Source organism: Lethenteron reissneri, chromosome 41 (assembly GCF_015708825.2).
Source record: "Lethenteron reissneri isolate LAM-NWPU_2019-01 chromosome 41, ASM1570882v1, whole genome shotgun sequence".
In the NCBI taxonomy this organism is placed as follows: domain Eukaryota; kingdom Metazoa; phylum Chordata; class Hyperoartia; order Petromyzontiformes; family Petromyzontidae; genus Lethenteron; species Lethenteron reissneri.
In genome coordinates this window covers 7207083-7234118 of record NC_083819.1, presented here as the reverse complement: position 1 = coordinate 7234118, position 27036 = coordinate 7207083, and the positions used below count along the sequence as shown (strand labels likewise).

At 52.0% G+C, this 27036-nt stretch overlaps 1 protein-coding gene across 1 annotated transcript; it reads left to right on the top strand.

Annotated features, from left to right (window-relative positions):
* Window positions 1–1271: 1271 nt before the first annotated feature.
* On the top strand, window positions 1272–26097 carry ZNF106 (zinc finger protein 106). The gene is given in 25 exon segments (XM_061568729.1): window positions 1272–1506; window positions 3020–3120; window positions 4966–5027; window positions 6397–6579; window positions 8842–10390; window positions 10392–11167; window positions 12087–12195; window positions 12197–12712; window positions 12899–12971; window positions 13563–13717; window positions 13948–14008; window positions 14417–14656; window positions 14773–15326; window positions 15884–16395; window positions 16793–16839; window positions 16934–17064; window positions 17418–17558; window positions 18094–18210; window positions 18358–18549; window positions 18982–19044; window positions 20087–20206; window positions 20353–20424; window positions 21023–21094; window positions 21480–21626; window positions 22107–26097. Coding segments are annotated over 24 exon segments (6006 nt in total). The 5' UTR covers window positions 1272–1506; window positions 3020–3066; the 3' UTR covers window positions 22167–26097.
* The last annotated feature ends 939 nt before the right edge of the window (window positions 26098–27036 follow it).

Genomic DNA, 27036 nt, shown 5'->3' with positions numbered 1-27036 from the left:
CCTAACAAGCCCACCCCTTCCCCCTAACAAGCCCACCCCTTCTCCCTCCCCCTTCCCCCTTCCCCCTTCCCCCCCTAACAAGCCCACCCCTTCCCCCTAACAAGCCCCACCCCTTCCCCCTCCCCCTTCCCCCTTCCCCCCCTAACAAGCCCACCCCTTCCCCCTAACAAGCCCCACCCCTTCCCCCTACCCCCTAACAAGCCCACCCCTTCCCCCTCCCCCTTCCCCCCCTAACAAGCCCACCTCTTCCCCCTTCCCCCCTAACAAGCCCACCCCTTCCCCCTAACAAGCCCCACCCCTTCCCCCTACCCCCTAACAAGCCCCACCCCTTCCCCCTAACAAGCCCCACCCCTCCCCCCTAACAAGCCCCACCCCTTCCCCCTACCCCCTAACAAGCCCCACCCCTCCCCCCTAACAAGCCCCACCCCTCCCCCCTAACAAGCCCCACCCCTTCCCCCTACCCCCTAACAAGCCCCACCCCTTCCCCCTAACAAGCCCCACCCCTCCCCCCTAACAAGCCCCACCCCTTCCCCCTAACAAGCCCCACCCCTTCCCCCTAACAAGCCCACCCCTCCCCCCTAACAAGCCCCACCCCTTCTCCCTACCCCCTAACAAGCCCCACCCCTTCCCCCTAACAAGCCCCACCCCTTCCCCCTAACAAGCCCCACCCCTTCCCCCTACCCCCTAACAAGCCCCACCCCTCCCCCCTAACAAGCCCCACCCCTTCTCCCTCCCCTACCCCCTAACCAGCCCCACCCCTCCCCCTAACAAGCCCCACCCCTCCCCCTAACAAGCCCCACCCCTCCCCCCTAACAAGCCCCACCCCTTCCCCCTAACACGCCCCACCCCTTCCCCTTCTAACCAGCCCCACCCTTTTTCCTACCCCTCCCCCTCCTAACCAGCCCCACCCCCACCACGCATGTGTATGTCATCACCACGCGACGAAAGAGGCACTTCGCGGACATATTACATGGGGGCTGGGGGAGGGTAAAGGAGAGGGAGGCGCTTCCACAGCGATGGCCCAGACGCATTCGCGGCCATATTGCATAGGGAGTGGGCCCTGTGGTGGTGGTGGGGGGAACCCCGCGCAAGGCGAGCGGTGGAGGAAAATGCCGTCGCACGTGTTTAGCTGCAAAACTCCCCTACCCAACATGGCCGCCCAGTCCCCCCCTTCCTCACCAGCTCCGCCGAATTAACGCTCCCACGCGCAATTTGAGATTGCCCCCCCCCGCCTCTCCTGCCCCCCCCCAAACCCTCCAATCGGCGCGAGGAGAAACGCAACGCCGCTCGCCAACGGGGAATGCGCCATAAATATCTTGGTCGCCTCTCTCCCGTCGTGCCTCGCGCCTCAGTTGTAACATGGCGGCGTGGGCGGTGGGCTGTTGACCGCAGCCTCGGAGGGGCAGTCATGTACTAAAGTACTAAAGGTCGGGTCGGGTTGGAGGGGGAGGTGTGTACCGGGCCGGGACTCGCAGAGCCAGGAGAGAGAGAGCGACAACGAATTTGGTGAGTGAGTGAGTGAACGTGGTGAGCGTGGAGAGACGGCGCAGACGCCCGCCTCTCGTTCCCAGCGCGGATGCGGCGTTATCCGGACGAGGGGGGAGGGGGGGTGCGTAGGAGGACTTCGTCGACCAATCACGCGCGTCTTAGGCGGTCACGTGCGCGCGCTTTGGCCAATCGCTGCGCTCGCGGAGCGGGGCGGGGGAGTTTTTCATTTTTTTGTAGTCGGCCGTGCGACGCACGTGTGAGGCACGCGGCCTGGGCGCGTTACGGGAGCCGCGTCGATCTTGGGTGTGCGGCCGCAACCCGCCCGTAATTAACGAGGCTCGCAGCAAGCACAGGTCTCTCGCTTGCTAACCTCGTGCTCGTCGAGAAAGCGCCCCGGAGTGTAAGACGCTCCCCGCCCCCCAAACTTGTGAGAGGTGCATGGAGTGATACAGGACAGATCTGGACTTCCGTGCATGCGCCTACCGGATTATAAGACGCGCACCCATCGATGTTTGCCTTGTTAGCGGGGAAAGTATAATCCGTAAGGGTACGCGGTGACCAGACGCGCAGGCTGGTCTTGTATGAACTGTATCGCCCTGAACGTCCTAACGCAAAACGTATACGGTGCTGTTCATCCTCGTTCCGTTATTGTATGTTATGTTAAGACTTGTTTACCCAGGAAAGCATCGCGGATTCTCAATACTAGACTCTCTAACGAGATTCCTGCCACGTTTTCGCATTAGGGAGTCGATGCTGTAACCCTAATTGAGAAACTTGCGGGTATTTTATCAGCATTGTGATGTTTTGGCAAACACCAATTGCATTGTGTGGGTCGGTTATGGGAGGAAACTCGTGCAGAACAGGGTGAGATGTTGCCAGCTTTACATAGGGGCCCGCCGAGTCGGAATCGAACCCAGGAACCTCTTTCTGTGAGGCCAGATGTGTTACTACAGCGCCACCCTTGCCGTTTGGAAGTTTTGCCATCCCAAATCTCTCACCGTTAGACTGCGTGTATGTGGGTGAATGAGTGATTGCAATGTTAAAGCAAAATACAGTACCTAGATTTATTGCAAAAATAAATATTGAGGCCGTGCTCTTTTTCTATACAGCCTTGTGCCAGTGGTCGAAATTCCACATTGCTATTGCGAGGCTATTGATAGGACAACCACTGTTGACTTCTCCACAAAGTGGTACTCATCTTCTTGGTTCTTTCGGTAAAGTCACGTAGAAGGGAAGTAATAAAATAAAAATAAAACATAATAAAATCATTCTCACGACGTTTCGGCCACAACGCAAGCAGCCGTCTTCAGGTGAAAACCAGGTCTGGTCTCCTCGAAAGCTTTAAGTCGAAAAGTGGTACTCATGTTATAAACCCAATTGGGATCATTGACTGAGTCAACCGCTAACCAGGATTTGAACTTGCAATCTTTCACCTAGGAGCCGCTCGCTGTACCGCAGCCGAACCATCTCCCGATGTGATGGACACGTCTGGGATGTTGTCAATTATGTTTGCCGATGGTTGTTGCCGCAGATTGAAACGCAAAGCCACAAAAATCCCTGTCTGCTACCGAGAGGGCCATGTCCAAACAACTCAAGTGTGGCCTCTGCCGAGTCCACTGTGCCAACACTAAGGTGACTGACTGCTGTGGGTTCAATCTAATTCCCAAGAATGCTGCTTGTGTAGTGTTCAACACGGAGGCACACACTCTGGACTGGGAGGCAACATTTTTATTTAACAACTTCCCTAGCGGGTAACACTGACCGTAACTCGGGTTCTATCGTAGGTGATGTGGCCTAACTATGTGAGTAGCGAGTTAACTCTAGACGAAGACCCGGAGACCACGAGACACGGGACCCAGGCTTGATTCCACAGAAGAGCCAAGAACATTATCGGGACTGCCCCTTGATGCTCCTGAGCGTGGCCTCGCTCCGACTTCGGCCATGCCCCCTTCGAGACCTTTCCTGAAGGATCTCGACCGAGCATCACGTGCCCCACTCAGGCGACCACATCCTCCCTTGCCCTTTCTCTCAGGCCATCACCAGGAACTATGCCCTCTAGGGCTGGCTGACATTCCTCACTTACTCTGGTGCTAGAGAGAGGCTCCAGACGCACAGTTGCACTCCTGTAACAGTAGCTGGCGTGAACACCCTCGTGACACCATTTACGTCACTACACTTGTAACAAGCATTTTGCATAACAGCAGGTAGCAGACATAGTCCCATGCGATTGCATGTGCAGTAAATTATTTTACTCAAAAGCTTATAAATCATCTGGTGTTTTGTGTCTTTGACCAAATTTCCCGGAATTTTATGGGACGAGATTGTGGGCAGCAAAATCTATTTTTGTACTCTCTAAACCGAAGCTAAGTACCACCAATGATCCCTGCCTTGACCAACCCACTCTGACCAGTATGGTGAAATATGGTCATATAGCCCCCACAAAAAACACATTGTGCAGTGGTGGACTGACAAAAGGGCTGCACATGTGTGTAGTGAGTCCAACTGAGTCGCAGACGATCCTTTTAGACGCAACACATTTATTTGTAACACCGTAACACAAAAGGGTAAACTGCCCCTTTACCAGATACAACTGAGAGTGGTGACCACCCAGCTAACTACACTATACAGGGGAGTTACTACTATGAAGGGTTGGACCCTCACTCGGGTCTCTGACCACGTGGTCCCTCGTAGGACGAAGCGCTTCCCACTTGTAGATGTTGAGCTTCCAGCTTGTAGATGTTGAGCTTCCAGCTTGTAGATGTTGAGCTTCCAGCTTGTAGATGTTGAGCTTCCAGCTTGTAGATGTTGAGCTTCCAGCTTGTAGATGTTGAGCTTCCAGCTTGTAGAACAAAGAGACCCCGGTCCTTCTCAGGGACCCGCTTTATATCCCTCTCCGGTCGGGCCCGGTACGCCCTCGGCCCCGCCCGCCTTCTTGAACATTCTCGTTCTCTCTCCAACCTCAAGAGTTCTCCCCGGACACGTGATCACCCATTAGTCCCCCCACCTGGGGCCCGCTGTGAGGACAGTCCCGATCATATGTCTACAGGGTCAACCAGAGTGCCACAGCCTGGGCAACCTTGCCCCTGGGCTCACACTCACCCCCTTCCCCTCGGGGGAGCCCACACCTCATGCTGTGCATGGCGCCCGCACTTTCCCAGTGCTCGCCAAGCCCTGCTAGGGCTTGGATTACACATGGCCACCCAAACGGTGCTGTCCACGATGCACGACCCTTCCGGGCCGGCACCATATAGTGACATCCCCTATGACTATGTCACTACATGTGTATGTTTTAATTCTTTCATGAAATATGTTTATTATGAAACCCATGAAGACATCAGCCATGCTTCCCGATTAATGATCTTTCAGATATATAGCATTGTGACTGAGGACACTTGTCATATATTGATGTGCAATGACTTATTTTGGCATTTCCTAGACATCTTCAGGATGTTTCTGATCATTCCGGTCTCTCACCAGGAATTTGAAGAGCACATCAGAAGCATGTTGCACCACCGGGAACTGGAGACAGTTGAAGGAAGGCAAGTGTAAAAAATATCTCGTGTATGTACTTTTTAAAGCCTCTTCCTAAAATATGATAAGGCAGTTGATGCGAGTGGCCAAAAATAGCATGCCAGTACCCTGGCAACAGATAATTGTAATGCTCGGAGGATGTGAAATGTGTAGGAAACTGCAAATGGCGATAATTTAATCAGGGGGACGTTAATTAACTGTCATTGTAATAAATAAAGTTTCCAGTGTTTTATACAAATACACCATTTCACAAGAGGATTGAGATATATTTGCAAGACAAAAAAATGCAATCGTGACCCAAAGAAGTCCTCGTTGGAAAGGGACCACTTGCACATGAATGTGCTGTGGATTGCGCTGCTTCACATAGCAAATTTCATCAGATGGTGTCTCCTCCAGCAGAGAAAGGCGACACCACTGCGGCAGCTGGGCAGGGGGCAGCCACTACACCGGAGGGAGGGGGAGGTTAGTGGGCTTTGCTAAGTTCACAGTGACGGCGGCGACTAATTTTGGGGCTGTTGCCTAGTGGCAGCTTTCGCACTGACGTCTGCTGGGCTAGCACTGGTGAACGTGGATGTGTGTGGGTGGTGGTGGGGGCGGTGTCAGTGGATTCATGCCCCACGTGCACGCACGGTGCTGTTCCACAGTTGCTTGGAAGGTTCAGCCACTGTCGGTCGGTAGCTGGGCTCGCTGGAGATGGGCTGTGGGCCGATGGGACGTGCACAGTGATCGTGGGGGAGGTGAAGTCAGGAGTTTTGACCGCATTTCTGCTGTGTTCATACTGTGTGCTATTGTGAATGGTTGTATGTTAGCCAGAAGTACTCAAATCTGTTCTATTCTGTTGTGTAGCCATTGTCCTGAAAGTTATTGTGCAATTGAAATTATGTTATTATGAAGTGATGCATTCTTATCTTGTGTATTTCAGCTCCATAATTGTTTTAGAAAAAAAAGTGATTCAGATGAACGTTCTGGAACATGAGTCTTGCCTTGTGATGCATTGTCTACTAATTGCGATAAATGTTCAATACAATCTTAATGGGTAGGGTTGCCTCCCTCACATGATTATTATGGGCAGTACGTATTTCAGGTGTCTCCACAGCACTCTCGTGACTCTTACTCATTGAAAGTAATTGACCTTCCAAACACTATTTGCCAAGATAAACGACTTGGAAATTGAAACACTTTTATGTGCGCCCGTTCTCCCAATATGTCATTAACTTAAAAGTTGGCAAACCTATTAACAGGGGACGTTATTTCAGCAATCTTTGATTGGTCATTAGGTGGTCGGGGAGACCCTTGGTGCGATCATTTACCGTGCTCTGCTTCCATGGGGCGTTGAGTGAGCGAGCTGTCAAACGTGTGCTGTTGCGGTTCTCCCAGGGCCTGCACGCACCACTGCCGGGTGTGTTGTGCCAACGTGGTGGGGCTGTCCGCGTACGCCTCCCACCTGAGCAGCCCCGAGCACAAGAAACGCGTGGAGAAGTCGAGCCCTGGTAGCGCATATCGCGAGCTTCCTCCTCCCGACGCAGCGCAAACAACCGCTCAAAGAGACGACGCAAAGAAGTACGTGGCCGCTTGACACCGCCAATGTTGCTGCCATCAAATACTTATCCAGGCGAGAGTTTGTTTGGAGTAGAATGTTTGTTTCTCGCCTTATACGTATTTGACTAAATCATCTGCAATGCGACCGATCCCGTCAGATCTCAGAAGTGAAGTAGGTTTCGATTTAAAGCTTTCGTGACTGCAGGGATTCATCTTCTTGGTTCTTTCGGTAAAGTCACGTAGTCAAGTAGGGTTGAGCCTGGTTCTTGGACGGGCGACCACCACACATAGATCAGGTGTTTTAGGCTGCTGCGTTGCTACGCTGTCAGCAGAGGACAGTTCAGCAAAAATCCATTATTGTACTCTACTTCTATGGCTCTAATGTCTATGCTATCCACCTACATCGTCCCACACTGACCAGGATAGTAAAGTGTGGTAAAATAATCCCCAATACCCGCATATCTTGGGGAGACCCTAATCCAGTAGTGGAATGACAAAAGGGCTGTCCGCGCCGTTTTATATGACTATTAACTGGTAGCTTGATCTTGAAACTGTGATGTTTGGCCAATTTCGTTACGAGTGTTTGAAATGTTGAAATAAACCAGAGTACCTGGAAAAATCTATTCATATGAGGAGATAACACTCAAAGTTCTGCACAGATAGATAAAATAATTGCTGTATTTGCATCTTTTGGCCACATCACAGCCTTGTATGTATGTGTCTGTAAGCGCATAATGTGTATATGCGAATGTATGTACATCCTCAAAGTATGAATTGCTCGGACAATCGTCGCGTCACTCCACTTGGCTCGGAATGCACTCGCTAAAAGGTTAGAAAAATTAGAACGTTAAAACTTAGCTGGTGGGTATATCTTTTTTTATTCCCCTGTTTCTGGCGAGGAGCACTTTGCAGCCCTCCGTTTTATTTTGAACGATGGAATCTGTCGACAAAAGTGTCTACGCGTTGCAGCCCCCACCATCCCATGGGACGCCATGCGGTAGCGCCGCCGCATGCCGGGCCGTGCCATGTGACGCGTCGAAAGACCGGCAGTTGTTGAGCCAGTCGAGATTGTTGCCACGGAGATTACCCAATGCATTCAGTGCGCGAACGCTGGCAGCATTCTGTGCTTCAATCCGATAAATATATTACCCCATTTATTTATAAATCAGCTGAATGTCAGTGCATTTCTGTGCTCAGTGGAATACATTCATTGTCCAGCCCTTTTGTCAATCCACTGCAGTATCAGGGACTACTACGCGCCATGCAGTGTCATGTTGATTGTTTGGCCCATACATCTTCACGTTGGTCATTATGGGTTAGCGAAGGTGGGTAGCATATACGTTGGAGCAGAATAGATTACCAACGATGGATTTTGCAGCATTGCTAACAACGGAGCCCCAGCACCAGCCTACACAACACCCGTCTTATGCATGGTCATCTCCCATTCAAGCACTATCCTGACTCAGGTTTGCTTATCTTCTGAGAACTGACAATCTGGCACATTTCATGTCATTTGATGACCGATTAGTCTATTGTTTAATTTTATATTGAAGAAACAACCTGTGTAACATCTTAAATATAAGAAAATGGTTAAAAGAAGGCAATTTCAGCCTCAAAATTCATATCTTGCCTTTGCTCATTCCTGATGGGGAGACTGACACACTACTATTGGCAATGCAGGTACGCCAAGACGTGCCACATTCCTTAGCCAATCACATCAGCTGGCACCGGCACGGCATGCGAGCACCACTCGTGCTTCCAGCACCCCCCCCCCACACTGGCACATTTCTCTATTGTCAGGCGGGATGGAATCAGGCTGGAAAGTCTCACGTGAGAGATAATTGCAGTGCTCACACAGCAGATGCTTGCGTGCAGACAGGCCAAGTTTAGCTGGTGAACCATGTGAGCGGCGCTCACAGCAAGGTCGCAGCACAAAGAAAGGGTAACCTCCCCCCCCCCTTCTACCCCTCCCCCTTGTTTAGCCCCACGAGACCGCGGCTGTTTGAACAGATGCTCGCTTAGGCCGCAATCCCCTCGTGAGGGGGGTGTGCGCTGCTGGGCGTGATTGGAGAAGGCTGCTGAGAGGAAATCCCCCCCCCCCCCCCCCCCCCCGGCAGGGTCCGGAAAGCCGGCATCTCTTGGATGGGGTCGTTTTAAAGACAGGTGCAGAGTTTAGTGCTGACTCTAATATCGGAAAGATGAACATGTGTGGTAATGGAGATTTTTGGCATTGTGTGTCTTGTAGTGAATTTCATCTGTGATTTGTTATTGTTTTAAATTCAGACCAGAAGAACGAAGTTTACCCGTAACTGACACAACGAAACAAGTCCCTTTCAACAACAACCGTTTCCATCCAAGACCAAACCTTGAAAAAGCCAAGAAGATGGTGAAAGAAGCTACTAACGAGTCCAAACCAAAGACCGACAAACTCATGGAGCAGCCCAGGAGCCACACGGACGCGCACCCTGCCTGGACGGGTGCAACCTCGAACGGCCTCAAAGCCAACAGTCCCCTCTTGCCCCCTCCCGGTGTATGCTACCAAAATCGGCACCATAAGAGGCAGCCTTTCAGCATGAGAGGCAGAGGTGGTGCCGGTGGTGGCAGAGGTTACGGCTACAACTATAACCATGGCCCCAATCGATACTGGCAAGATTTCCGTTACCCCCCACAGCGCTGGCACAATGATCAAAATTACAAGCATTGGCCCGAGCACCTCGACGAGGGCAACTATAACAGGGGAATGCAAGACGACTTCACTTCGGACGAACTCCCGCCGTGGTTTGACCGGGAAGAAAATGCGCCATTCCATCAACACGTGGATCGTGGGAAAATGAAACCTGCCTCGAGATTCACACGCTGGACCCCATATCCTTCACAAAAGAATCCCAATGGCCATCGAGACCAAGAGATGATGCCCGAGGAGGTTAAGCAACTGGAAAAGGTTCCTCCGCTGAAAGCTGACGAGCTGCCAAAGATCTCCTTTGATAAAAGCAAAACGCGAGTGCCGCCGAACCCCACCAACACTACCCAGGGCGGATCAAGAGTCGCCCCGAGTGGCACGACGGCCCGCAGTGACCCCGCTCGCGGCGAGGGCACTGGCTCTTCATCAAGCAGGCCCTCGGTGGCCGCATCGCAGGGACCTCGCACGACGACATACCAGTCGAAGGGTGCCGTTCCTCTTTCAGGCAAACAACAGAGGCGGGAGAGTCTCTCCAGCAACCTGCGGAAGGTACGTGCCAATCTCCGTGCTGGGCCTTCCCAACACAAGCCTCCTGCGGCCGTCCGTGCCACCGAAAAGCACTCCAACTGCCCCAAGAACAAGGCGACTCAAAAGGATGACATCTCCACTCACCCGTCCGAGGTCTGCGAGGATCCGCCCTGCCTCACTTTGCCCTCGTTATCGCTGTCGAGCCACCGGCCCAGCAGTGCCCCTAGCGCTTTGCTGAAGCTTGATGAGAAGCCGGGGGACGCGGCCCAGCGAGTGGCAACGCACGAGAGGCCATGGTCAGCGGGGGCATCTGGCTCCACCGTGGGCCAAAGAGACTCAGCCGACCTTGCGAAGGTGGACAAAGAAGGGGTAACTGCAAATTCGGCTGACGCCAACCGCCCCACCGCTGTTGAGCCCAACTTGGTCGATGTGTTTAAAACCAAACTCGCAGGCATCGTGGATAAGGTGTCGGGCATTAGATCAGTCCATAAACAAATGAAAGAGCGTGTGCCGCAGCCCAACAAAGCTTGTCGACTTGGGATATACGGAAAAAGTGAACGCCGTTATTACGACTCCAATACCGTTAACACAGAAGCAACCGGTGGGAGTCCATGGACGCGTCAAGAATAAAGAAACGTCACACAGCCAACCCTTTAGTAATGACTGCACAGGTGGGAAGCCGCCCCAAGAAAAGAACCTCCCCTCCCCAAGTGGGAAAGAGTTTGGTGCTCAAGGAGGGGATGAGACGAATCAGAGCCCGGCTTTGGACATGACCTCTACCGATGCCACGGTGCGTCTGGAATGTCTGTCTGCCGCGATCACCAACTCGGTGACGAACGTGAGGCCCGCACATGCGGAAAGCAGAACCTCCGAGACCACGACTGAAATCAAAATAGAAACAGCGCCGGAAGCCGAGATCATGGTCACGGCTGCTCTGGCCTCAGACAAACACACCGGTGACTGCGTGTCCTCTGAACCGGAGGCCCACAGGTGCCCGCCGGCGTTGGCGCAAGCCGAGCTGAGCAGGCTGGGGGTCTCGACGGCGCTGCAAAAAGAGCTTTCCCGGTACCTGGCAGCACGTGGAACCAGTGGGAGCAAGCCAGGTACGGCAGCCCCCGAACCAAACCTCAACCAGGCTCGGCGCCGCATGCGCCCCGGCGGCACCTACACGAGCGGCCCTGTGCCGAGCACCACACTGGGAAAGGGACCGGCGGTATTGGCGGTGTCGGGTACCGCAGGGCTTGGCGGCGCCGAGGCCCAGCGCAAGCCGGAAGTGGAGCGGGAGAGCTGCAGCCTGCGTCCTGCCATCCAGCAGCTGCTGAGTGCACCACGCAGGAATGTCGACTGGGAGCAGATCGTACAAGTGCTCAGCAAGAGGAGGCAGGCGAAGGGGCTGCCCAGGTGAGAAACCGCACGGTTGTCTGCAGGTTATTGAAAGAGAGACAATCCGGGAGGTGGCTGGGTGGCTCGAGAGTGATCACGTCACTTCCATCAATGCGCTGAGAGCCTGGGTTCAAATACAGGCAGCCGCTTGTAATTAAACTGGTTTCTCAAGTACAGTGATATCGATTGTCCCAACCCGGTCACCAATGACTGCGCTTAATTTGGGTGGTTCTCTAATTGAGAATTAAACATTGTTTGCAATGTAATGAAAATGTATCTCGGTGGCATGGCAGTGGGATAGTTTTCCCCTCTACTGTGTTAATCACTTAAAGGGCTATCTCAGCGGTAGCTCTGTGATATTCACTTCCATGGGTTGTTCCCGAAACAAATGGTTGCACCTCCTGAACCTGGTTGTCGGTGTCAATGACACCAATACCAGGTTCAGGCTAAAAATGGTGAATATAACAACCCAAATAAACTAATATTTGAGTGCATGTCTGGGAGATAGATGTGCCAGCTCACATAATTAAGAAAAAAATACTTAGTGCTTGTGTCCATGCCCTCCACCAGATGGATCTGTGCCCCCGCTAATACGTGGATCGTGCACGCGGCCAGGAGTGCGGCCTTAGAGCTCTAGTGATGTCACTGCTTCATCACTCTCTCACTTCATAATAAACTGTCACTACATTGCCATCGTTTGAAGCTCATGGCAGTGCACCTGGCGATATATTTTGATGAATTTTCTTCTCAATGATTACGAAGCATCAAACTTGTGTTTGACATAATCCACAGACTATAAACCTATCATTAAACACGACAGCTATTTGTTATTTGAGTTATTTTCATTTAGGCCATCAATTCCATTTATTTGAAAGATTACAAGACGAGTGTGTTGATATGCCGCCTTGTTTTGTATTGTTTATTTTGTGCACACCAGATTTGGAATCGAAATGGGACCAGCCAACAAGGATGACCCATTAGACCCAGCCTTCCTCAACTTTGATGAGCTGGGTGACTTCCCTGAGCTGTATGACCTCAATTTGGACTGACTTCCTCCATAAGGAGCAGCAGTTTGGCACCAAATATCACTCCGACAATCCGGTGGAGCCAGCCAGTGAACCCCGCCTCGCGTGCGCCACAGCCGGAGAAGCAGCAGCCAGTGTCTCCGGCACCACCACTTCTAGCAGCGGTCGAGTCCCACAGCTCCTGGCCACTCTCGAGCACACGCCAAACAACACCACAAATGAAAAGCATCTCTCCGAGAACGGAATGAGCGCCAGCCGCCCATTGCGAACGGGCGTCACCACCACCACCACCATGGGTGACCTTGGCTCGGAGGGACCGCCGGTTAACACGGGAGCAGCCGCGACCCCAAGGAGCTTGTCCGGTGTCCTGCTGGCCAACACCCCGGAAGTCGGCTCTCCCAGTGCCAGCCCGATAAGCCCACAGCGCCCGCTGGGCGCTCAGGTGGAGGGTGAACCTGACATCTTGACGGACAGCAGCTTCACATCCGGGCCCGAGCCCAGTGGGGGCCAGGCCCGCAAGAAGCGCCGTGCCACCGCGGTACGTACCGTAGCTGCATGATTCGGCGGTTGCGAGCGTGAGCACAGTCCCGTCATCGCTTGCTGGTTCCAAAACCTGGGCCTCGCGGTGTTGAGGGGCAATTTGCGTCACGAGTCAAAGTAGGCCTTGTGCCGGGAAAATAGAGTTGATGTTGGCGCCCGATCGAGCTGTTGTCCCGTTTCCTAGGAAGGGTCTTCGCCAGAGGTGCCAGAAATTGAGCGGAAAAACAAGAGGATGAAGGTCAAGGGCTTAAAAAAAGGTACCACTGGATCCACATTTTTGCATGTGCAGTATATAGTTGGAATGTAATTATTCACCGGTGGTTTCGGTGGTGAATGATCACATGTGAATCTCTGTACGTACAGCGAGCTTTCGAGAGGGGTTGATGATGGTTAGCGCACTGCGTTACGGATCAGGCGACCAGAGCTCGATTCCCGCTCATGACCAATAACAGTGGCGAATATTGTAACTAGTCCTGGTCCTCTCCTCGGTCGACTCAACCTTAAATGAGTACCTGGTACGTTGTGTAAACATCAACACTAGAGAGACAAAGGTGGCCAGGTGTGGTGTTGGCAGCCCGCCTCTTTTGAGTGCCGTGCTGACATTCATAGTGGCTCGCAAACAGCCCCAACAGTCTGTTAAAGGCCACATGGGGGATCTTTGACTTTAATTATGGATGTGGTGGTGCACACTGCACTACAATCCGGGTCACCTGGTTCCGATGCCTGGCCATGCACAACGTCTAAGGCTAAGAGGAGAGAGATCCTTCTCTCTGATACATGTGGCTGCGTGTGTGTGTGTGCGCGTGTCCGTGGCTGTGCATGTGTGTGCGCGCGCGTGTTTCCCGCAGACCGGCAACACGTGGACGAGCTGCTGAGTGTGTCGCTGCGTGAGGAGGAGTTGAGTCGCGGCATGCAGGAGCTGGAGCCCACACTGGAGCATGCCAAGGCTGCCCTGCACAGCGCCTTCCTGCATGTGCAGGAGCTGCTGCTGCACAAACAGCAGGTTGGCATTACTGCATAGTCAGTCACATCCGGGCCCAGCTGTTGCATGTCCTGTCTGCCGATGATTCACTTTGGTATGAGAGCCAGATTCTACATGTCCAAATCAAGACCAAGGTGTCGGCATGGTCGGAGCTAATTGAGCATAGCACTGTAATTTAAATATGCGTGAGTTAGTGCAGATGTGCGCATCTTCTTTGACAGTGGTGACCTGTGCTGTCCATTGTGCTGCAGATTACCATGGAGATGGACAAATTGAGGTCCTACCGCATCCAGATTCTCCAAGGAATGCAAGGTGTGTGTTTGCACCATCATCCCGGAACTTTCCCATTGCTCCGTGTGGTATTCCGATTGGTCTTCAGTTGCGATAGCTCAACGGTTTGTGTTCAATAGCCCTTTTTACATGAGATGCCATGATTATGTTTAAATCAACTATTTCACAAAAACATATCCCCCTAGATTTTGGTTATAATTGGCAACTTTTTGAGAATAACAATGCTAATTGGCTGTTGACAAAAAGTGGGAGGGTCGTTAGTAATCAGTGGGGTATCTATACATGGATTACACTGTACATAAGTACATTACAGCACTTTCACCTGGTGTTACTTGAACTGCTTAGCCAAATTGATTTCACTGAACCAAATGATTTTATTTCAGATCAAGAAGGCTGACGTATTGTATACCGCCCCTCGGTTTTGTGTAGATAAATCTGTGAACCAGCTGCATTTGCCTTCTGCTCCATTGGTCCCGCCAGCGGCTACCGCATCCCCGAGTCTCCCTGGCCCCGCCGGCGTCTCCCACCCTCTGCTGATCAAGCAGGAGGCCGGGGAGCTCACCCCAGTCACCGCCTGCACACCGCCCATGCTGAACACGGCCCTGTATCCGGGCTCCTTCCTCCCGCCCTCGCCGCTCCTGCAGCAGTGCCTTCCCGCTGCCACTCGCGGTGAGTCGCGCACGGGCACGGCAGTCGTGCCGACACAGTTGAACTGCGCGTGCCGTAACGTGATCTCCACGTACCACTGATTCACAACGGTTTTGCGGGATTGGCCGGGTGTGTAGGCGAGGCCGGCGTGCCCACGGCGACGACACCACCAGCCACGCACTACTTCACGCAGCCACAGGAAGTGCCGTGGCGACGGCCGCCCCTGCCCGACGGCATCCCAGAAACGATGCCGCTCAGAAGTTCTCGCCTCTCGTCTCCTGCCCGCTCCAACATGTGCACGCCCGTAAGCAAGTCCCTCGCCTCGACGCCTCATGATTCCAGCGCCGAGACGACCGTAGCGCCAACGGGCACGTCCGCCGGACCAGCGCCTACCAAAGATGGCGCTGAGAGCAGGGATAGCTCGGTGAAGCGCAACACCATGCGGACGAGGGCCCGCGCCGGCGTGGCGTCGGAGGGGAGCGCCGAAGCGGGGAGGGTCGGGAATGCGGCGGAGGAGCCCGGCGAGGACGACGACAGCACCTCGACGCAGAAGCGCAAGCGCCTGAAGAAGCGAAAGCCGGCGCGGGCGCGCGTGCCCGAGACGAGTGACACGGAGCAGGAGGCGCTGACGCGGCCCGTGCGGCGCCTCAAGACGCGGCGCGGCAGCCGGCAGGGGAAGTCCACGTCGCAGGTGAGTGGGGAGAACTGGGCTGGAGGCCTGGGGTAGCACGATGGGTGGGAGGCCCCTCTGTTACAATGCAACGCCCCAATAAAATATAAAGTGGGATCATGAGTAAATGCTCGAATGATATGAAGGGAACTTGTAAAATGGAACAGAGTTTTGAAGGAACAGGGTAGAGCAGCATTGTGGATCACCGTTTCACTCCATGCATGATTTTAAAACACTTTCCTTCATGATTATGGCCAATGCCTTATACTTTTAACAATTTTTGTCTTAAATCTAATCGCAGAATTATCTTAACGAGCTGTTTCACTGCTTTTCATATATATTTGTGTATAATTGGACTAGTATACTTTGGCATTTGTTTTTATGGTGATTTACTTTGAGTAAATCGGTTTAAAATCTTGTAACATTTTCAACAACGGTAATTTTTTTAGGTTGTGCACCGAGACCAGTTGTGTAATCTGCGCCTTGTATGTAAATTGATGACAACAGTCTGGCTCAGTAAGGGTTGTACACTTCTCTGTGAAAGTGACACACGGTGTGATGACTCCTGCACTCTGCAGGCCTCCGGCACCGTAAGCCCCTGTGGGGTGGGCGATGTTCCCGTGGCCCAGGAGGAGCCGCGTCTGGCCCGACCTCCCTCCTCGGCCGCGCTCCACAAGGGGGAGGAGGATGACGAGGGCATGGACAGCCCCGACGGGAATCACGTGGGCGGCAGGCAGAGTGAGCCGGACTCCAGCTTGGAGCTGGTGGAGCCGCCCACTCCGGAGATATTGTCCATCGACGACAGCTCAGACAACGAGGCCACAAAGCTGCCGAAGTGTTTGACGGTGAAGGCGGCGGCGAGGGGCCAGACCCCGGCAGCGGCGAGGGGCCAGACCCCGGCAGCGGCGAGGGGCCAGACCCCGGCAGCGGCGAGGGGCCAGACCCCGGCAGCGGCGAGGGGCCAGACCCCGGCAGCGGCGAGGGGCCGGACCTCGGCGGCGGTGTTGGGCGAGGCGGGGCGGGCGAACAGCGTCGAGGTGTCGTCGACAAGCGACCTGTGGCAGAGGAAAAGCCCCCGCCTTGTGGCTGAGTGAGTGAGGCTTTACTGAGATGACGGGCGTCTTATCGAAAGTGTTTACGAGAATGACACGGCGTGCGTGCCGCGTCGTGTCGCGTTTTGGTGGTAATGTGTGCGTATACAGCCATTTTTGTCAAGCCTCCTCTGGATGAAGACCGTGCGGGTAACTGGGGTTATTTGACCATCATACTTCACCATGCTGGACAGTGCAGATTGTTGAAGGGCATGGAGCAGACACATGGAGGGCATAGAAGTACAATACAGCAGTAGCCACACAGCCTATAACACTTATAATTATAAATCCAACAAGTCACTCAGCCTAGTTGTGTAGATGCCTGGTAAGGGCTCGTTTATTTGGCCTTTGTAAATATTTAAATCTTCTTTCCCACTCTCTCTTCCCTGGATGCAGGTCACTGAAAAAGGATGAAGACCACCAGAAAAAATCCTCGACCACAGGTGGGTTCGTTTTTGGTACTCTCCGCTTGTGATTTTTCCAGATGGGGGCAGGGCAACACTCCTGACTAACCGGTGCGGCTATTACATCTGTCAGACTCGCACCTGTGTGAGCCCACCGCTGGGGCCTTCGAGGGCCACGAGGCAGCCGTCAGTGGCATTCAGATTTTCGAGGGGATGCTCTACACCTGCTCCTCCGACAAGACCGTGCGTGCATTTGACCTGGAGGTGAGGATCCCCGCTCTGTTCAACCGTTTACCTTCGCCTATAGCCGGGCCTCTGAGCAGGGCTAAAGTGCTTTTGTGGAGGCAGTGTGTATACCGGATGTTATTTTGGATGGAATCTTAACACAATGGTGGTTGCCCATGCGAGTACTTCGTAGGATCAAACCCGCCTGCTTAGCTTTCCGAGATCGGCTGAGATCAGGCGCATTCCGGTTGATGACGGTTAACCTGCTGAACGATGCGTGTGCCTCGTAAAGATACGCTGTGTGTGCCTCGTAAAGATACGCTGTGTGTGCCTCGTAAAGATACGCTGTGTGTGTCTTGATCCCTTCCTCGCGTGAAATCGGCGCGGCGCAGACCCGGCAGTGCTTGCGCACGTTCAACGGCCACACCAGCAAAGTGAACGCGCTGCTGGTGACGGTGGCGGGCGGCAACGCCTCCCAGCCGCGCCTCTACACCGGAGCCAGTGACCACACCATCCGCTGCTACAACGTCAGGGTGACTCCTGCACGGCACGCGCTGAGAACCCCGCCGCAACGCACAGCCTGGCCAACCTGTCCGGTGTGAGGTCTGACATTTGGGAGCTTCTACCCGACAATAGTGAGAGAATGGCCGCAAGTTGGAATTAATGAGAAGTCACAGCTGGAGATACGAAGAAGATGATTCTGCAAGGGGAGAAGGGAAATGGATAGGTTGGTTAGAAAATCTGAGCAGCTTACACAAACTCTCCATGAGAGACACTGATGATACCCATCAGTGCAGACTTCTCACAACAGCAACCGAGAGGTTCACACGTATTTTCGTGTCTTCCTGTGTTTAATGTGATCATACGGAACGATAGGATAGTGGCAATGATCTGAACTGGTCCTGGGCCACACCTAGTTGAACTCCGCATTAAATAACTACCGGGTGTAGTGTGTGAATGTCAACCAAGGCGTGGTGCCGGACACAAATATGCAAACGACAGCCTGTGCAGGCTATACAGGGGATCTGTGTCTTTGTCTAACTTGGCTGTGCTGTGCTGAGCGAGCAGGAAGAGAGGTGCGTGGAGGAGTTCTCGGTGCTGGACCGCGTGCTGTGCCTGCACGAGCGCTGGGACGTGCTGTACGCCGGCCTGGCTAACGGCACCGTGGTGTCCATCAGCACTCAGGTGCCGCCCCCTGCACACACAACGATCAGACAGGATGGATTTTTTTTATAGATATTGTTTTCCATGAGACAAGGCGTGGCTATAACTTACGTGACTGTTGCTGCAGTTTTATCGCGGCGTGCGTCTTGTTGTTGCGCTGGGCGACAGAGCAACAAGTTCCTGGACACGTTTGAATGCCATGGGCCGCGAGCCGTGAGCTGCGTGGCATCGAGCCAGGAGGGCAGCCGACGCCTGCTGCTCGTTGGCTCCTACGACGCGACCATAAGCGTGCGCGACGCTCGCTCCGGACTCTTCCTACGCGCCCTCGACAGCCACACCAAGACGGTGCTGTGCATGCAGGTGGGGACCGCTAGCCCGGACGGCGGCTGCCGGGAACGACCGTGTGTCTTATTTATAAGCAGCGTGGACCAGTGTGTGAATAATTTTGTGTTTCACAGCCCCTTTTGTAAATTTACTGCCGGGTGAACGCCTCTCCATGCCTTGTCGGTCACTGGGGGGAGTTTTTGGTCGTACGTCATTTCGTTGGTCAGTGCGGGTTAGTGACGTTAGGAGGGCCACAACCGGTCCAGGTATCGCTTGTCACTGATGCTAACCGTGGCTGGGAATTGAACTCACAACTGTGCCAAAAAAACACTTTCTTAATGCTCCCCCCCCCACCCCCTTATTATGTAACGAGTGTAAAATGACAGAGATGCACCAACAGACTGTGGGAAGACCTGTGGGGTTATGTGAGTTTCATTAGCACTCCCATGCCAATTGCTGTGCCCCCAGGTGGTGAATGACTTGGTCTTCAGCGGATCCAGCGACCAGTCTGTCCACGCGCACAACATCCACGTGAGTGCACCACCACAGACACTGGCTTGGAGCTGTGTGTGCTCACATTATGCTGCTGGTTTGTGTGTGCGCATCGCATCGGTGCCTCTATTACCATGTTAACAAGTTTGGAAAAATCATCCATGGAAGATAGTGGGTTGCTGTCAGGGCAAAATGCGTTTGCATATTTGCAAATATTCCTTTTTGCTAGGGTTCATGTCTGCAAATTCTAAGAAATGCTTTGGTAAATGTTTACAGTTTTCAATAGGGTAAGTCCCAACAGGAACAGAATTTGAAGTAAAGTTTAAAAACATATATACTAGCACTGCCCGCACATTTGCATGGCATCTACGGCCATGATGGAGGGTGGGTGGTGGCGAGGCGTGACGTCAGCACAGTGTTCAGAACCCAGCTCAGCGCTGTGGGATGTGGGTGACATCATCATGCAGATGCGCAGGGTGACATTACAATGCACTCGCCTGCCTGTCCGTGCCAGCCAGCCAGCAAAACTTAAAACATACAGTGGTATGATATGAAAAGTACCCGTCGGTGAACGATGGTCCTCTTCAACCCCCAACGTCCCCACCGTCCTACCCCTGGGTGCCCCCCCCCCCCCCTTGCGCAACCCACAGGGCCCCACCACCCACAATATCCACCCAGTAGCCCCTTGGCCCATGCTCCCCTTCTCGCACATCCCTTCCTACGTGTGCCCCCCCCCCCCCACACACCCCACCCCTGACCCACGCTTCCCCTTAGTGCCCCCCGACTGCATGCCCCCACCCATGTCCCGGCCACCCGTGTGCCCCCTCCCCTCAGTGTGTTGGCCGAAGCATGGCCTCCAACCAGCCAGAACTTTTTTTTCATAAAGTATGATATTTTGGAGTCTCTTTACAAGAGATATAGTGCCCCACTGTGACAATTTAAAAGCGTTTGAAATGGCATTGGCGCCAAGGCAGGCGCCGAGTTTGACCTGGCTGCGAATCTGCCGCGCCCCCTGGGTTTCTCCGCACGGGGAATAACGCGGCGCATGTCGTCTCCCGCATGTGGCGGTCGCCGGCGCCAGACGGGAGAGCTGCTGAGGATCTACAAGGGGCACACGCATGCCATCACGGCCATCAGTATCCTGGGCAAGGTGATGCTGACCGCCTGCCTGGACAAGCTGGTGCGAGTGTATGAACTTGAGGTGAGCATTGAACGTTCGGCATGCAAGCCGCTGGGGCACGGCTTCTCTCCTAGTGGTGGAAAGCCGAGGGGATGCGCTGAGGAGTTTGGGGTGATGTCGTCTCGAGTTAACGTTGACGGGGCCGGGTGTGCCATGTTCCCTTGCAGTCACACGACCGCCTGCAGGTGTACGGAGGCCACAAGGACATGGTCATGTGTATGGCCGTGCACAAGAGCATGGTGAGTGCCTCTCATACTCATCCAGTTTTCCACGACGTTTATGTTCGTGCTGCTGTCCACTAACGGCAGCGGTTACGCACTGCTAAGTTTTGGCCTGCCCAGGTTGAGTATTGCGAGTTGTCATGTTGATTATCCAATTGCTAATGGCTTGTATTCCAAGACGCAACATGTCTCGTGGATACACACCTGCGCTGCATGTTTTGACACGTCTTTAATTTCTTTGAAGCTTTGTAACCAAGACTCTTTAAAGTTACATTCATGTGCTCCAGAAACAATGGTGAGGTCCCAGCAGAATCACTGCCATACATTTTAATACAAAAGTGTTTGTACAAGATAAGAGCTTTTAGTTTTTTTAGGGTTGTGTTCCATAAATAGGTCCACATGTCACAGCTAGTAACGCTTGTTGCTGAGCACCGGGCCATAGGCTCAAAACTCCAAGCGGCCAGTAACAAACAGCACTATTAAAGGTGTAATAGTTAAGGCTTAGTTAAGCGGCGTTTGTGATTCATATCCCTTACGTGGTGTGGTCGGAAGTCTGCTAATGAACACTTCTCTGTACGCCAGTGGCCAACGATGGCGCCTCTGCCACCCTCGACAGATTTACACCGGATGCTACGACGGCTCCGTCCAGGCCGTGACGCTCAACCTCGTCTCCAACTTCCGCTGCTGGGTGAGTACCAATGCCTCTCTCCACCCTTAGTTATCAGAACGGCAATAACATTTTCAATTCATACGGCGTCCACATGCAATCGAATCAACAAAAACTATATTTGGGTAAAATAAACTGTATTCGGGCAGAGGAGCTCAACATGAACACATGGGAGAGAGGCGATGGAGCGACACTACAGCAAGCCCAAGACGAAGCAACTACCCAGCAACAACAACAATTAGGAACCCCGGGGGCAGCCAGGGCAGTACCAAAGAGTCCCTGGGACAGTCAGGGCAGCCAAGGTGGCACCAAAGATCCCCTGGCGCAGCCAGAGCGATAACAGACATAACCTAGGTCACCAGTGTTGCTGGGTAAACGTGTGGGCGGTGCGCTCTGGCGTGTGCAGTGGCACAAATGTTGCCTGATGTTCGGGGTGCTGGACCACCTGAAGGAGCACATCCGAAGCACGCACCTAAACGCCGATGCTCAGAGCGCGCTCTGCCGTTGGAGGGACTGCGACGCCTTCTTCACGGCCAAGAATCGCACCATCCATGTGAGAATCGACCCCCCCAGCCACTACCCACACCGAGCGAGCCAAGTTTGATACGACCCAATACACGTATTTTATAATGACTTCCATTAAGCGTTTGCCTTCATAAGTATATAATAAGCAGTGTGAAAAACAATGGGTCGCTGGTTGGGGCAAAGTGTGATTTCGTATTTGCAAAGTTCTTTTCGCACAGGTTTCCTTCCAAGTATTGGGTAACCATTTGATCACTCTTTTAAAATCAAAGTCGCTAATAGCAACGAAATGTTTATTCAAAGTATTGTTTACATGGAATAGTTTTTATGAGAGTTTAAATTAGTTTATAATAAATCCTCCCTAAAACCTGGTTTTGCACAAACTGTTTAGTCAAATTAGTTGCTCTAAGCCAGTCTATTTTCCCTACTTGCGCATCCTGCTACGGCTAGTGTGGTGCTGAGGAGTGTGTGTGTTTGTGTGTGCGCGCACGCACGCACGCGTGTGTTACAGGAGCTGGTTCCACACTTGTGCCGTCACGCTGAGCTCGACAGCCAGCCACAGAAAGAATGAGGAGGGGTGGCGGCATGCCGGACCACCGGTGCCCCGGGCAGTATCACCAGCTTGCGGGAGATGAATGAAACCTGCGCCCCCACTCGTCTAGAATATCTAATCACGTGGCCGGCGACTTGAATTAGCGACGGTGCTCGCAACGATGCGGTGAAACGTTTCCGTGTGGCCGGGGCCATCACAAAGCCTTGTTGCTGCACATGCGTACATACATACATGCAAACACACGCACACACACAAGGCACCATTTTAACTTGGAAGTGAATCGTTTCTGTTGAGTATCTGACGTAGGTAGAGGTTGCACCAGGAGGTCCGGAGTTCTGTTTTAGTGTACATGAAGCACAGTTATTTTGATTGCAGTGCAGCCCTTCGCACTTGCACGTCCACTTACTCGCCTGACCGATTGTCAGGCCACCGCTCGGTGTGGTTTTTATACAGTAGGTGAATGTGTGAGAGAAACGAAGATCTACATTGATTGCAGTTGATCAGTCCTCCTGTGGCATCCATACACTATGTTTGTACTCACTGTTTTGTACACTGTGTGAGAGACTGTTGTTGATTTTTAAACGGTCTCGCCATTTGACTTGTTATTGCGATTTTAAGTTTAATTGTCGTGCTCAAGACATGAGCTGGCGTAAATGCCTAGTGTCGACTCGGTGAATATGCCCTTCGTGGTGTTCAGACGGCAAGCTCCTTAGACTCGTTGGAGAAAAGACCTGCTTACTGTGGTGGTGATGTGAAAACATTGCCAGATGCAGTGATGATGTAAGAGCCAGGGTGGTTCACTCTGTGTTCTACATTGGAAAGGTTGTACTGCAAAGGCCCGGAGCAAGAATGTTAACTCTGGTCCACGCAGGAATGTAGAGAATGTTTAGCCATGTTGACCCGGGAAGGGAGTACACTTGTCAACCAAAAAAGTATCACAACACAAGAAATATTTTGTTTTGGGTGTGATGTGTGCAAGTGTAGACCCCTGATGCTGGCAAAAGCCAAAGAGGGTGAAAGTGAAGTGATTAGTTTTGTTTATGTTTTGAACCGCTTTGCCACAAAGAACCTGGTGCCTCCCTAATATGGCGGTGATGGCTTGCACACGATCAGAAAGTGAGGGAGCAGTGAGCCAACGTGTGCGTACAGATACCAGTGTCCCCAACTACTTCCTGAGCAGGATACACGGAAGTATTTGCCGGTCATCGCTGGCTGTTTATTTGAGAGTCGCTAAACCAAACCCTTTAACGCAACTGCCCAATCCTTGAAGGTTGCAGCAGCAATCCAAATCCAGTTGATTCAAAGATCTGGACCAGGTTTCCTTGACCATCTTCGTCAGCCGTCGGCAGTGTTTCTATTGCACATTTCGTATTGAGTGGGTTTCAGTGCACTGCAGACAATTTGAATAAGGCAAGCATCTAGCAGTGTTAAATGCAATCGGGGCTTGCAATGAATCTAGTAAAGCACTATAATGGATTGGACAAAAAAGCATGTGAAATGAAAATTAAGTTTTTGCAGGTTGACCCATTTTTAATGTGGGTGGTGCATGCTGTTCATTGCTAACTGGTACAACTTTATCATGATTGCTTCTATCAACGTGTACCCATTCTGTACCCCAAAGTGCTGTCGTTCTTTCCAGCAGCTGAGACTTGTAAAAGTCTTAACCAAATTATGTGAAAGATGAGGTGATTGCAAAAAACGTTAATCTTCCTTATAAAACCACATGGGCTCTGGTTGGACCACATTTATCTTGGAGCAGCAGGGTTGGGTTGGTTTGGGTTTAGCAAGTTGGGGAGAAGTGTTACGCAGGAGTTACAGCCATGGAGGTTTTGGGGAGAGCACCACAACGAACGTAAAGTTACGGCACTGTGTGGGGTGAATTGCGTGCGTGGTATTATTTCCATTGCTTGAGTTGGATGTGACGCATGTGTTTATTTTCCTTGAGATGGCTCGTGTGAAGGTGCTCCTGCCTGAGAGTTGTCAACCACCGACGTCGCGCCTCGTCAGCATTAGTGCGGTTCAACGGCCCTTGTGCAGTAGCGTTTGCGTTATTTTGCCCAAAGCAACGAGGGATAATTTATGGTAAACCTTTAAATACATCTCCCATTGTTTTGCCAGTGTCACTTGGGATCCTCTTACAATGCTGCTTTTGCGGCACATGTGTGGGGACTGTGCCTTCGGGGGTTCATGCGTGAAAGCTCCCGTGCATTGTGTGAAATTCTGAACATGTTTAAATATTGCCCCATTTCCAGAGCCATTTGGGAACGCTGAAGTACCCAATGCAATGTCTAAATGCGTGCCAACCTTCACTCCTGCATCGCCAAAGGCACAATCTTTACGATGTTGCATATCAACTGGGCTGCATCGTTTTACTGGCACCACCAAGTTGAATTGCTCTTGGGAGTTACTGCTCGTTTTGTGGCCATTTTGTATGGGAGCTGTTGACATTTGGGATGTGGCGTCACGTAGTCTGTAATTCATTGAATTATTTTCAATATTGCAGAAAACGTGAACATGCATGGTTAATATCAGTTTTGGTAGACTCGGCAGAGGTGTGTTCAGTATCGACAATGCACAACAGCATGACTGAAACACCTGCCCACATACCACCTGCATTAAAATTAAGTTAAAGCTGAGGTGCCTGAAGGGTGATGAGTAGGAGCACCTCGCCGTGGTTGTGGCGAGTGCAGAGGGAGCGGTGTGGAGCCGTCCAGCGTGCCGTGGTGTAGCGTGATTATACTGCACGAGCGTGGCCTTGTGACTGGAACTTAGGCGCACATGTCTTCCTCCTGACTGGGGTTTGACACCCCTCGCCCACAAGAGGCCCTTGAAGTGCCTCCTCTGCCACGACAATCCAATTGGGAAATCGGCAATTGAAACTTTTCTTTCGGCGAGCATCGGATAGCACACAGACCACGGATTGTGCTGGTTTCATGACAAGCAGGACCTCGAAACGAAACAAGGGTTTGAGCTGGATTGTCACAAGAGGACAGTTTGCCAGATTCTAGGTAAAAAGTAATCGAACAAAGCCATGTCAAAAGAAGGTTAATATCGCGGTGTAACCCGATGCCATGTAAATGTACAAAGCGTTTACACAGTTCTTTTTAATTGTAGGATTTACTCAGTAATTTTTTTTATCACATGAAATGTTTCTTAACTACATTTGACAATGAGATACAAGTTACATATCGTGGCCTTGTGTGATGTGCGATGTCTCGCTTAAAACATGCCGATGGGTGCATTGGTCGTCGGCATCGTGAGTTTGAGGGGGAGTTTTGAGAGCCTCAACCCAGGGCTTTCACTCACCCGTTCGGCTGAGAGGAGGTGGCTTTACCGGTGCAGGTGGCACCGTGATGTCTGGTGCCACTCATTCTGGGTGGAGTGAGAGGCCGTGTGGGTCTCATTGTGGTAAAAGGAGGACGTGTGCACCACGTTCTAAACTGTTTACTTTTTGTATTCACTTTTCCTAAGTTAAAAAATATTTCAAACTTGTGAATCCTGGGCATCGGCTTGTGGATTAGGTGCTCGAGAAGCTGACGGCCATCTTTGCAGGAACTTCCTGCCACACGGGTTACAAACACATGTCAAAGGCCCACATGTATATCATTAGTTTCTCATAGTTGTAGTCATGCATGCATCGTTAAGCTATTGTACAGATAATTCACATGGCAATGGCATTAAGGTGGAATGTAGACACCAGGAATTGAGAGTTGGAGCTTTTGACAGTAGTGATGTAGCTGAAGCTTCTACTCATCGGATTTTAGCGAAATTTGGCAAAGTCCATCACTATTCTCGTGCTACTCGAGTGTGTGACATGCACCTGTGTGAATGTAGCGCCTAACCCACAGACCAGACCCAGCAGACACACGCGTGCCTTGTGTGTGTTTCAGGAAGCTTTAAGTTGAAACATTCTTGAAAAAATCTTAAAAATAAAATAAAATTCTCATTATGTGTGTTGTGTGTTTACTTGGTAGAGGGGTATATCATCATCGCACCAGCTCTTCCACAATGTGGGAGGGAATCTCAGATGACCGCTTATAAGAGCTACACTAACGTTATGGGTCTAGCAACATTTAAATAAATAAAAACACGGGAAATGTGTCGTGCCTGACGAATCCAGATTCACACTGACCCAGGTTAGGACCAGTATGGGTTTGGACTTGATATGGTCATGATTCGATTCTGGTTTGGATTAAGTTCCTGGCTCAACGGTCGTTTTGTTTGGGGTCCTAATAGGATTGAGGTCCCGGTTTGGGTCCTAGCTTAGTTAGGGTATGGCCAGATCAAGTATAAGTCTGGTCCGACTGAAACAGGTTGAAGTCCAGGTTGCATACCTATCAACCCATACGGTTTACCCGTATTCTTGTACAGGAAAAAAATAAGAGTGTTCAGGTTCATACGGCGTTTCGCCGTTTCAATACGGGCACATTTTTTTGTCCGTTTCTTCCTTGTGACGGAACCTTGTAGGATGAACGTTGAGATTTATAAGGAGCACGGGGTGACCAACAAGGTCTGAATTAGTCTGTAAATAAGGTAGGGCACTGATAAGGGGTTGACAGTTATGGGGTTGGATTTGGCATGGCCTGTGTCCAACATTGGGACTATGACCCAGGTTGGAGCCGACACGGCGGGTTGTGTCTGACCCTGGCCTGGTGCAGGTCTGGCCAGGTGATGTGCTGCTGACCAGGTGATGTGCTGGCAAGGTGCTGTTCTACTGACCAGGTGATTTCGAAAAGTTTTTTGGTTTGGCCGTGTTTGTTGTAGTACGGAGTAAGACTGATGGCGTTAATCTAAGTTGTCTTGTGGTTGTTGTTTGACTTGCATCCCACTGGGATTTCTGCACAGCGTTGGTGTACGGTGTTTTTTCTGCAATATTTTGCTGTTTTTT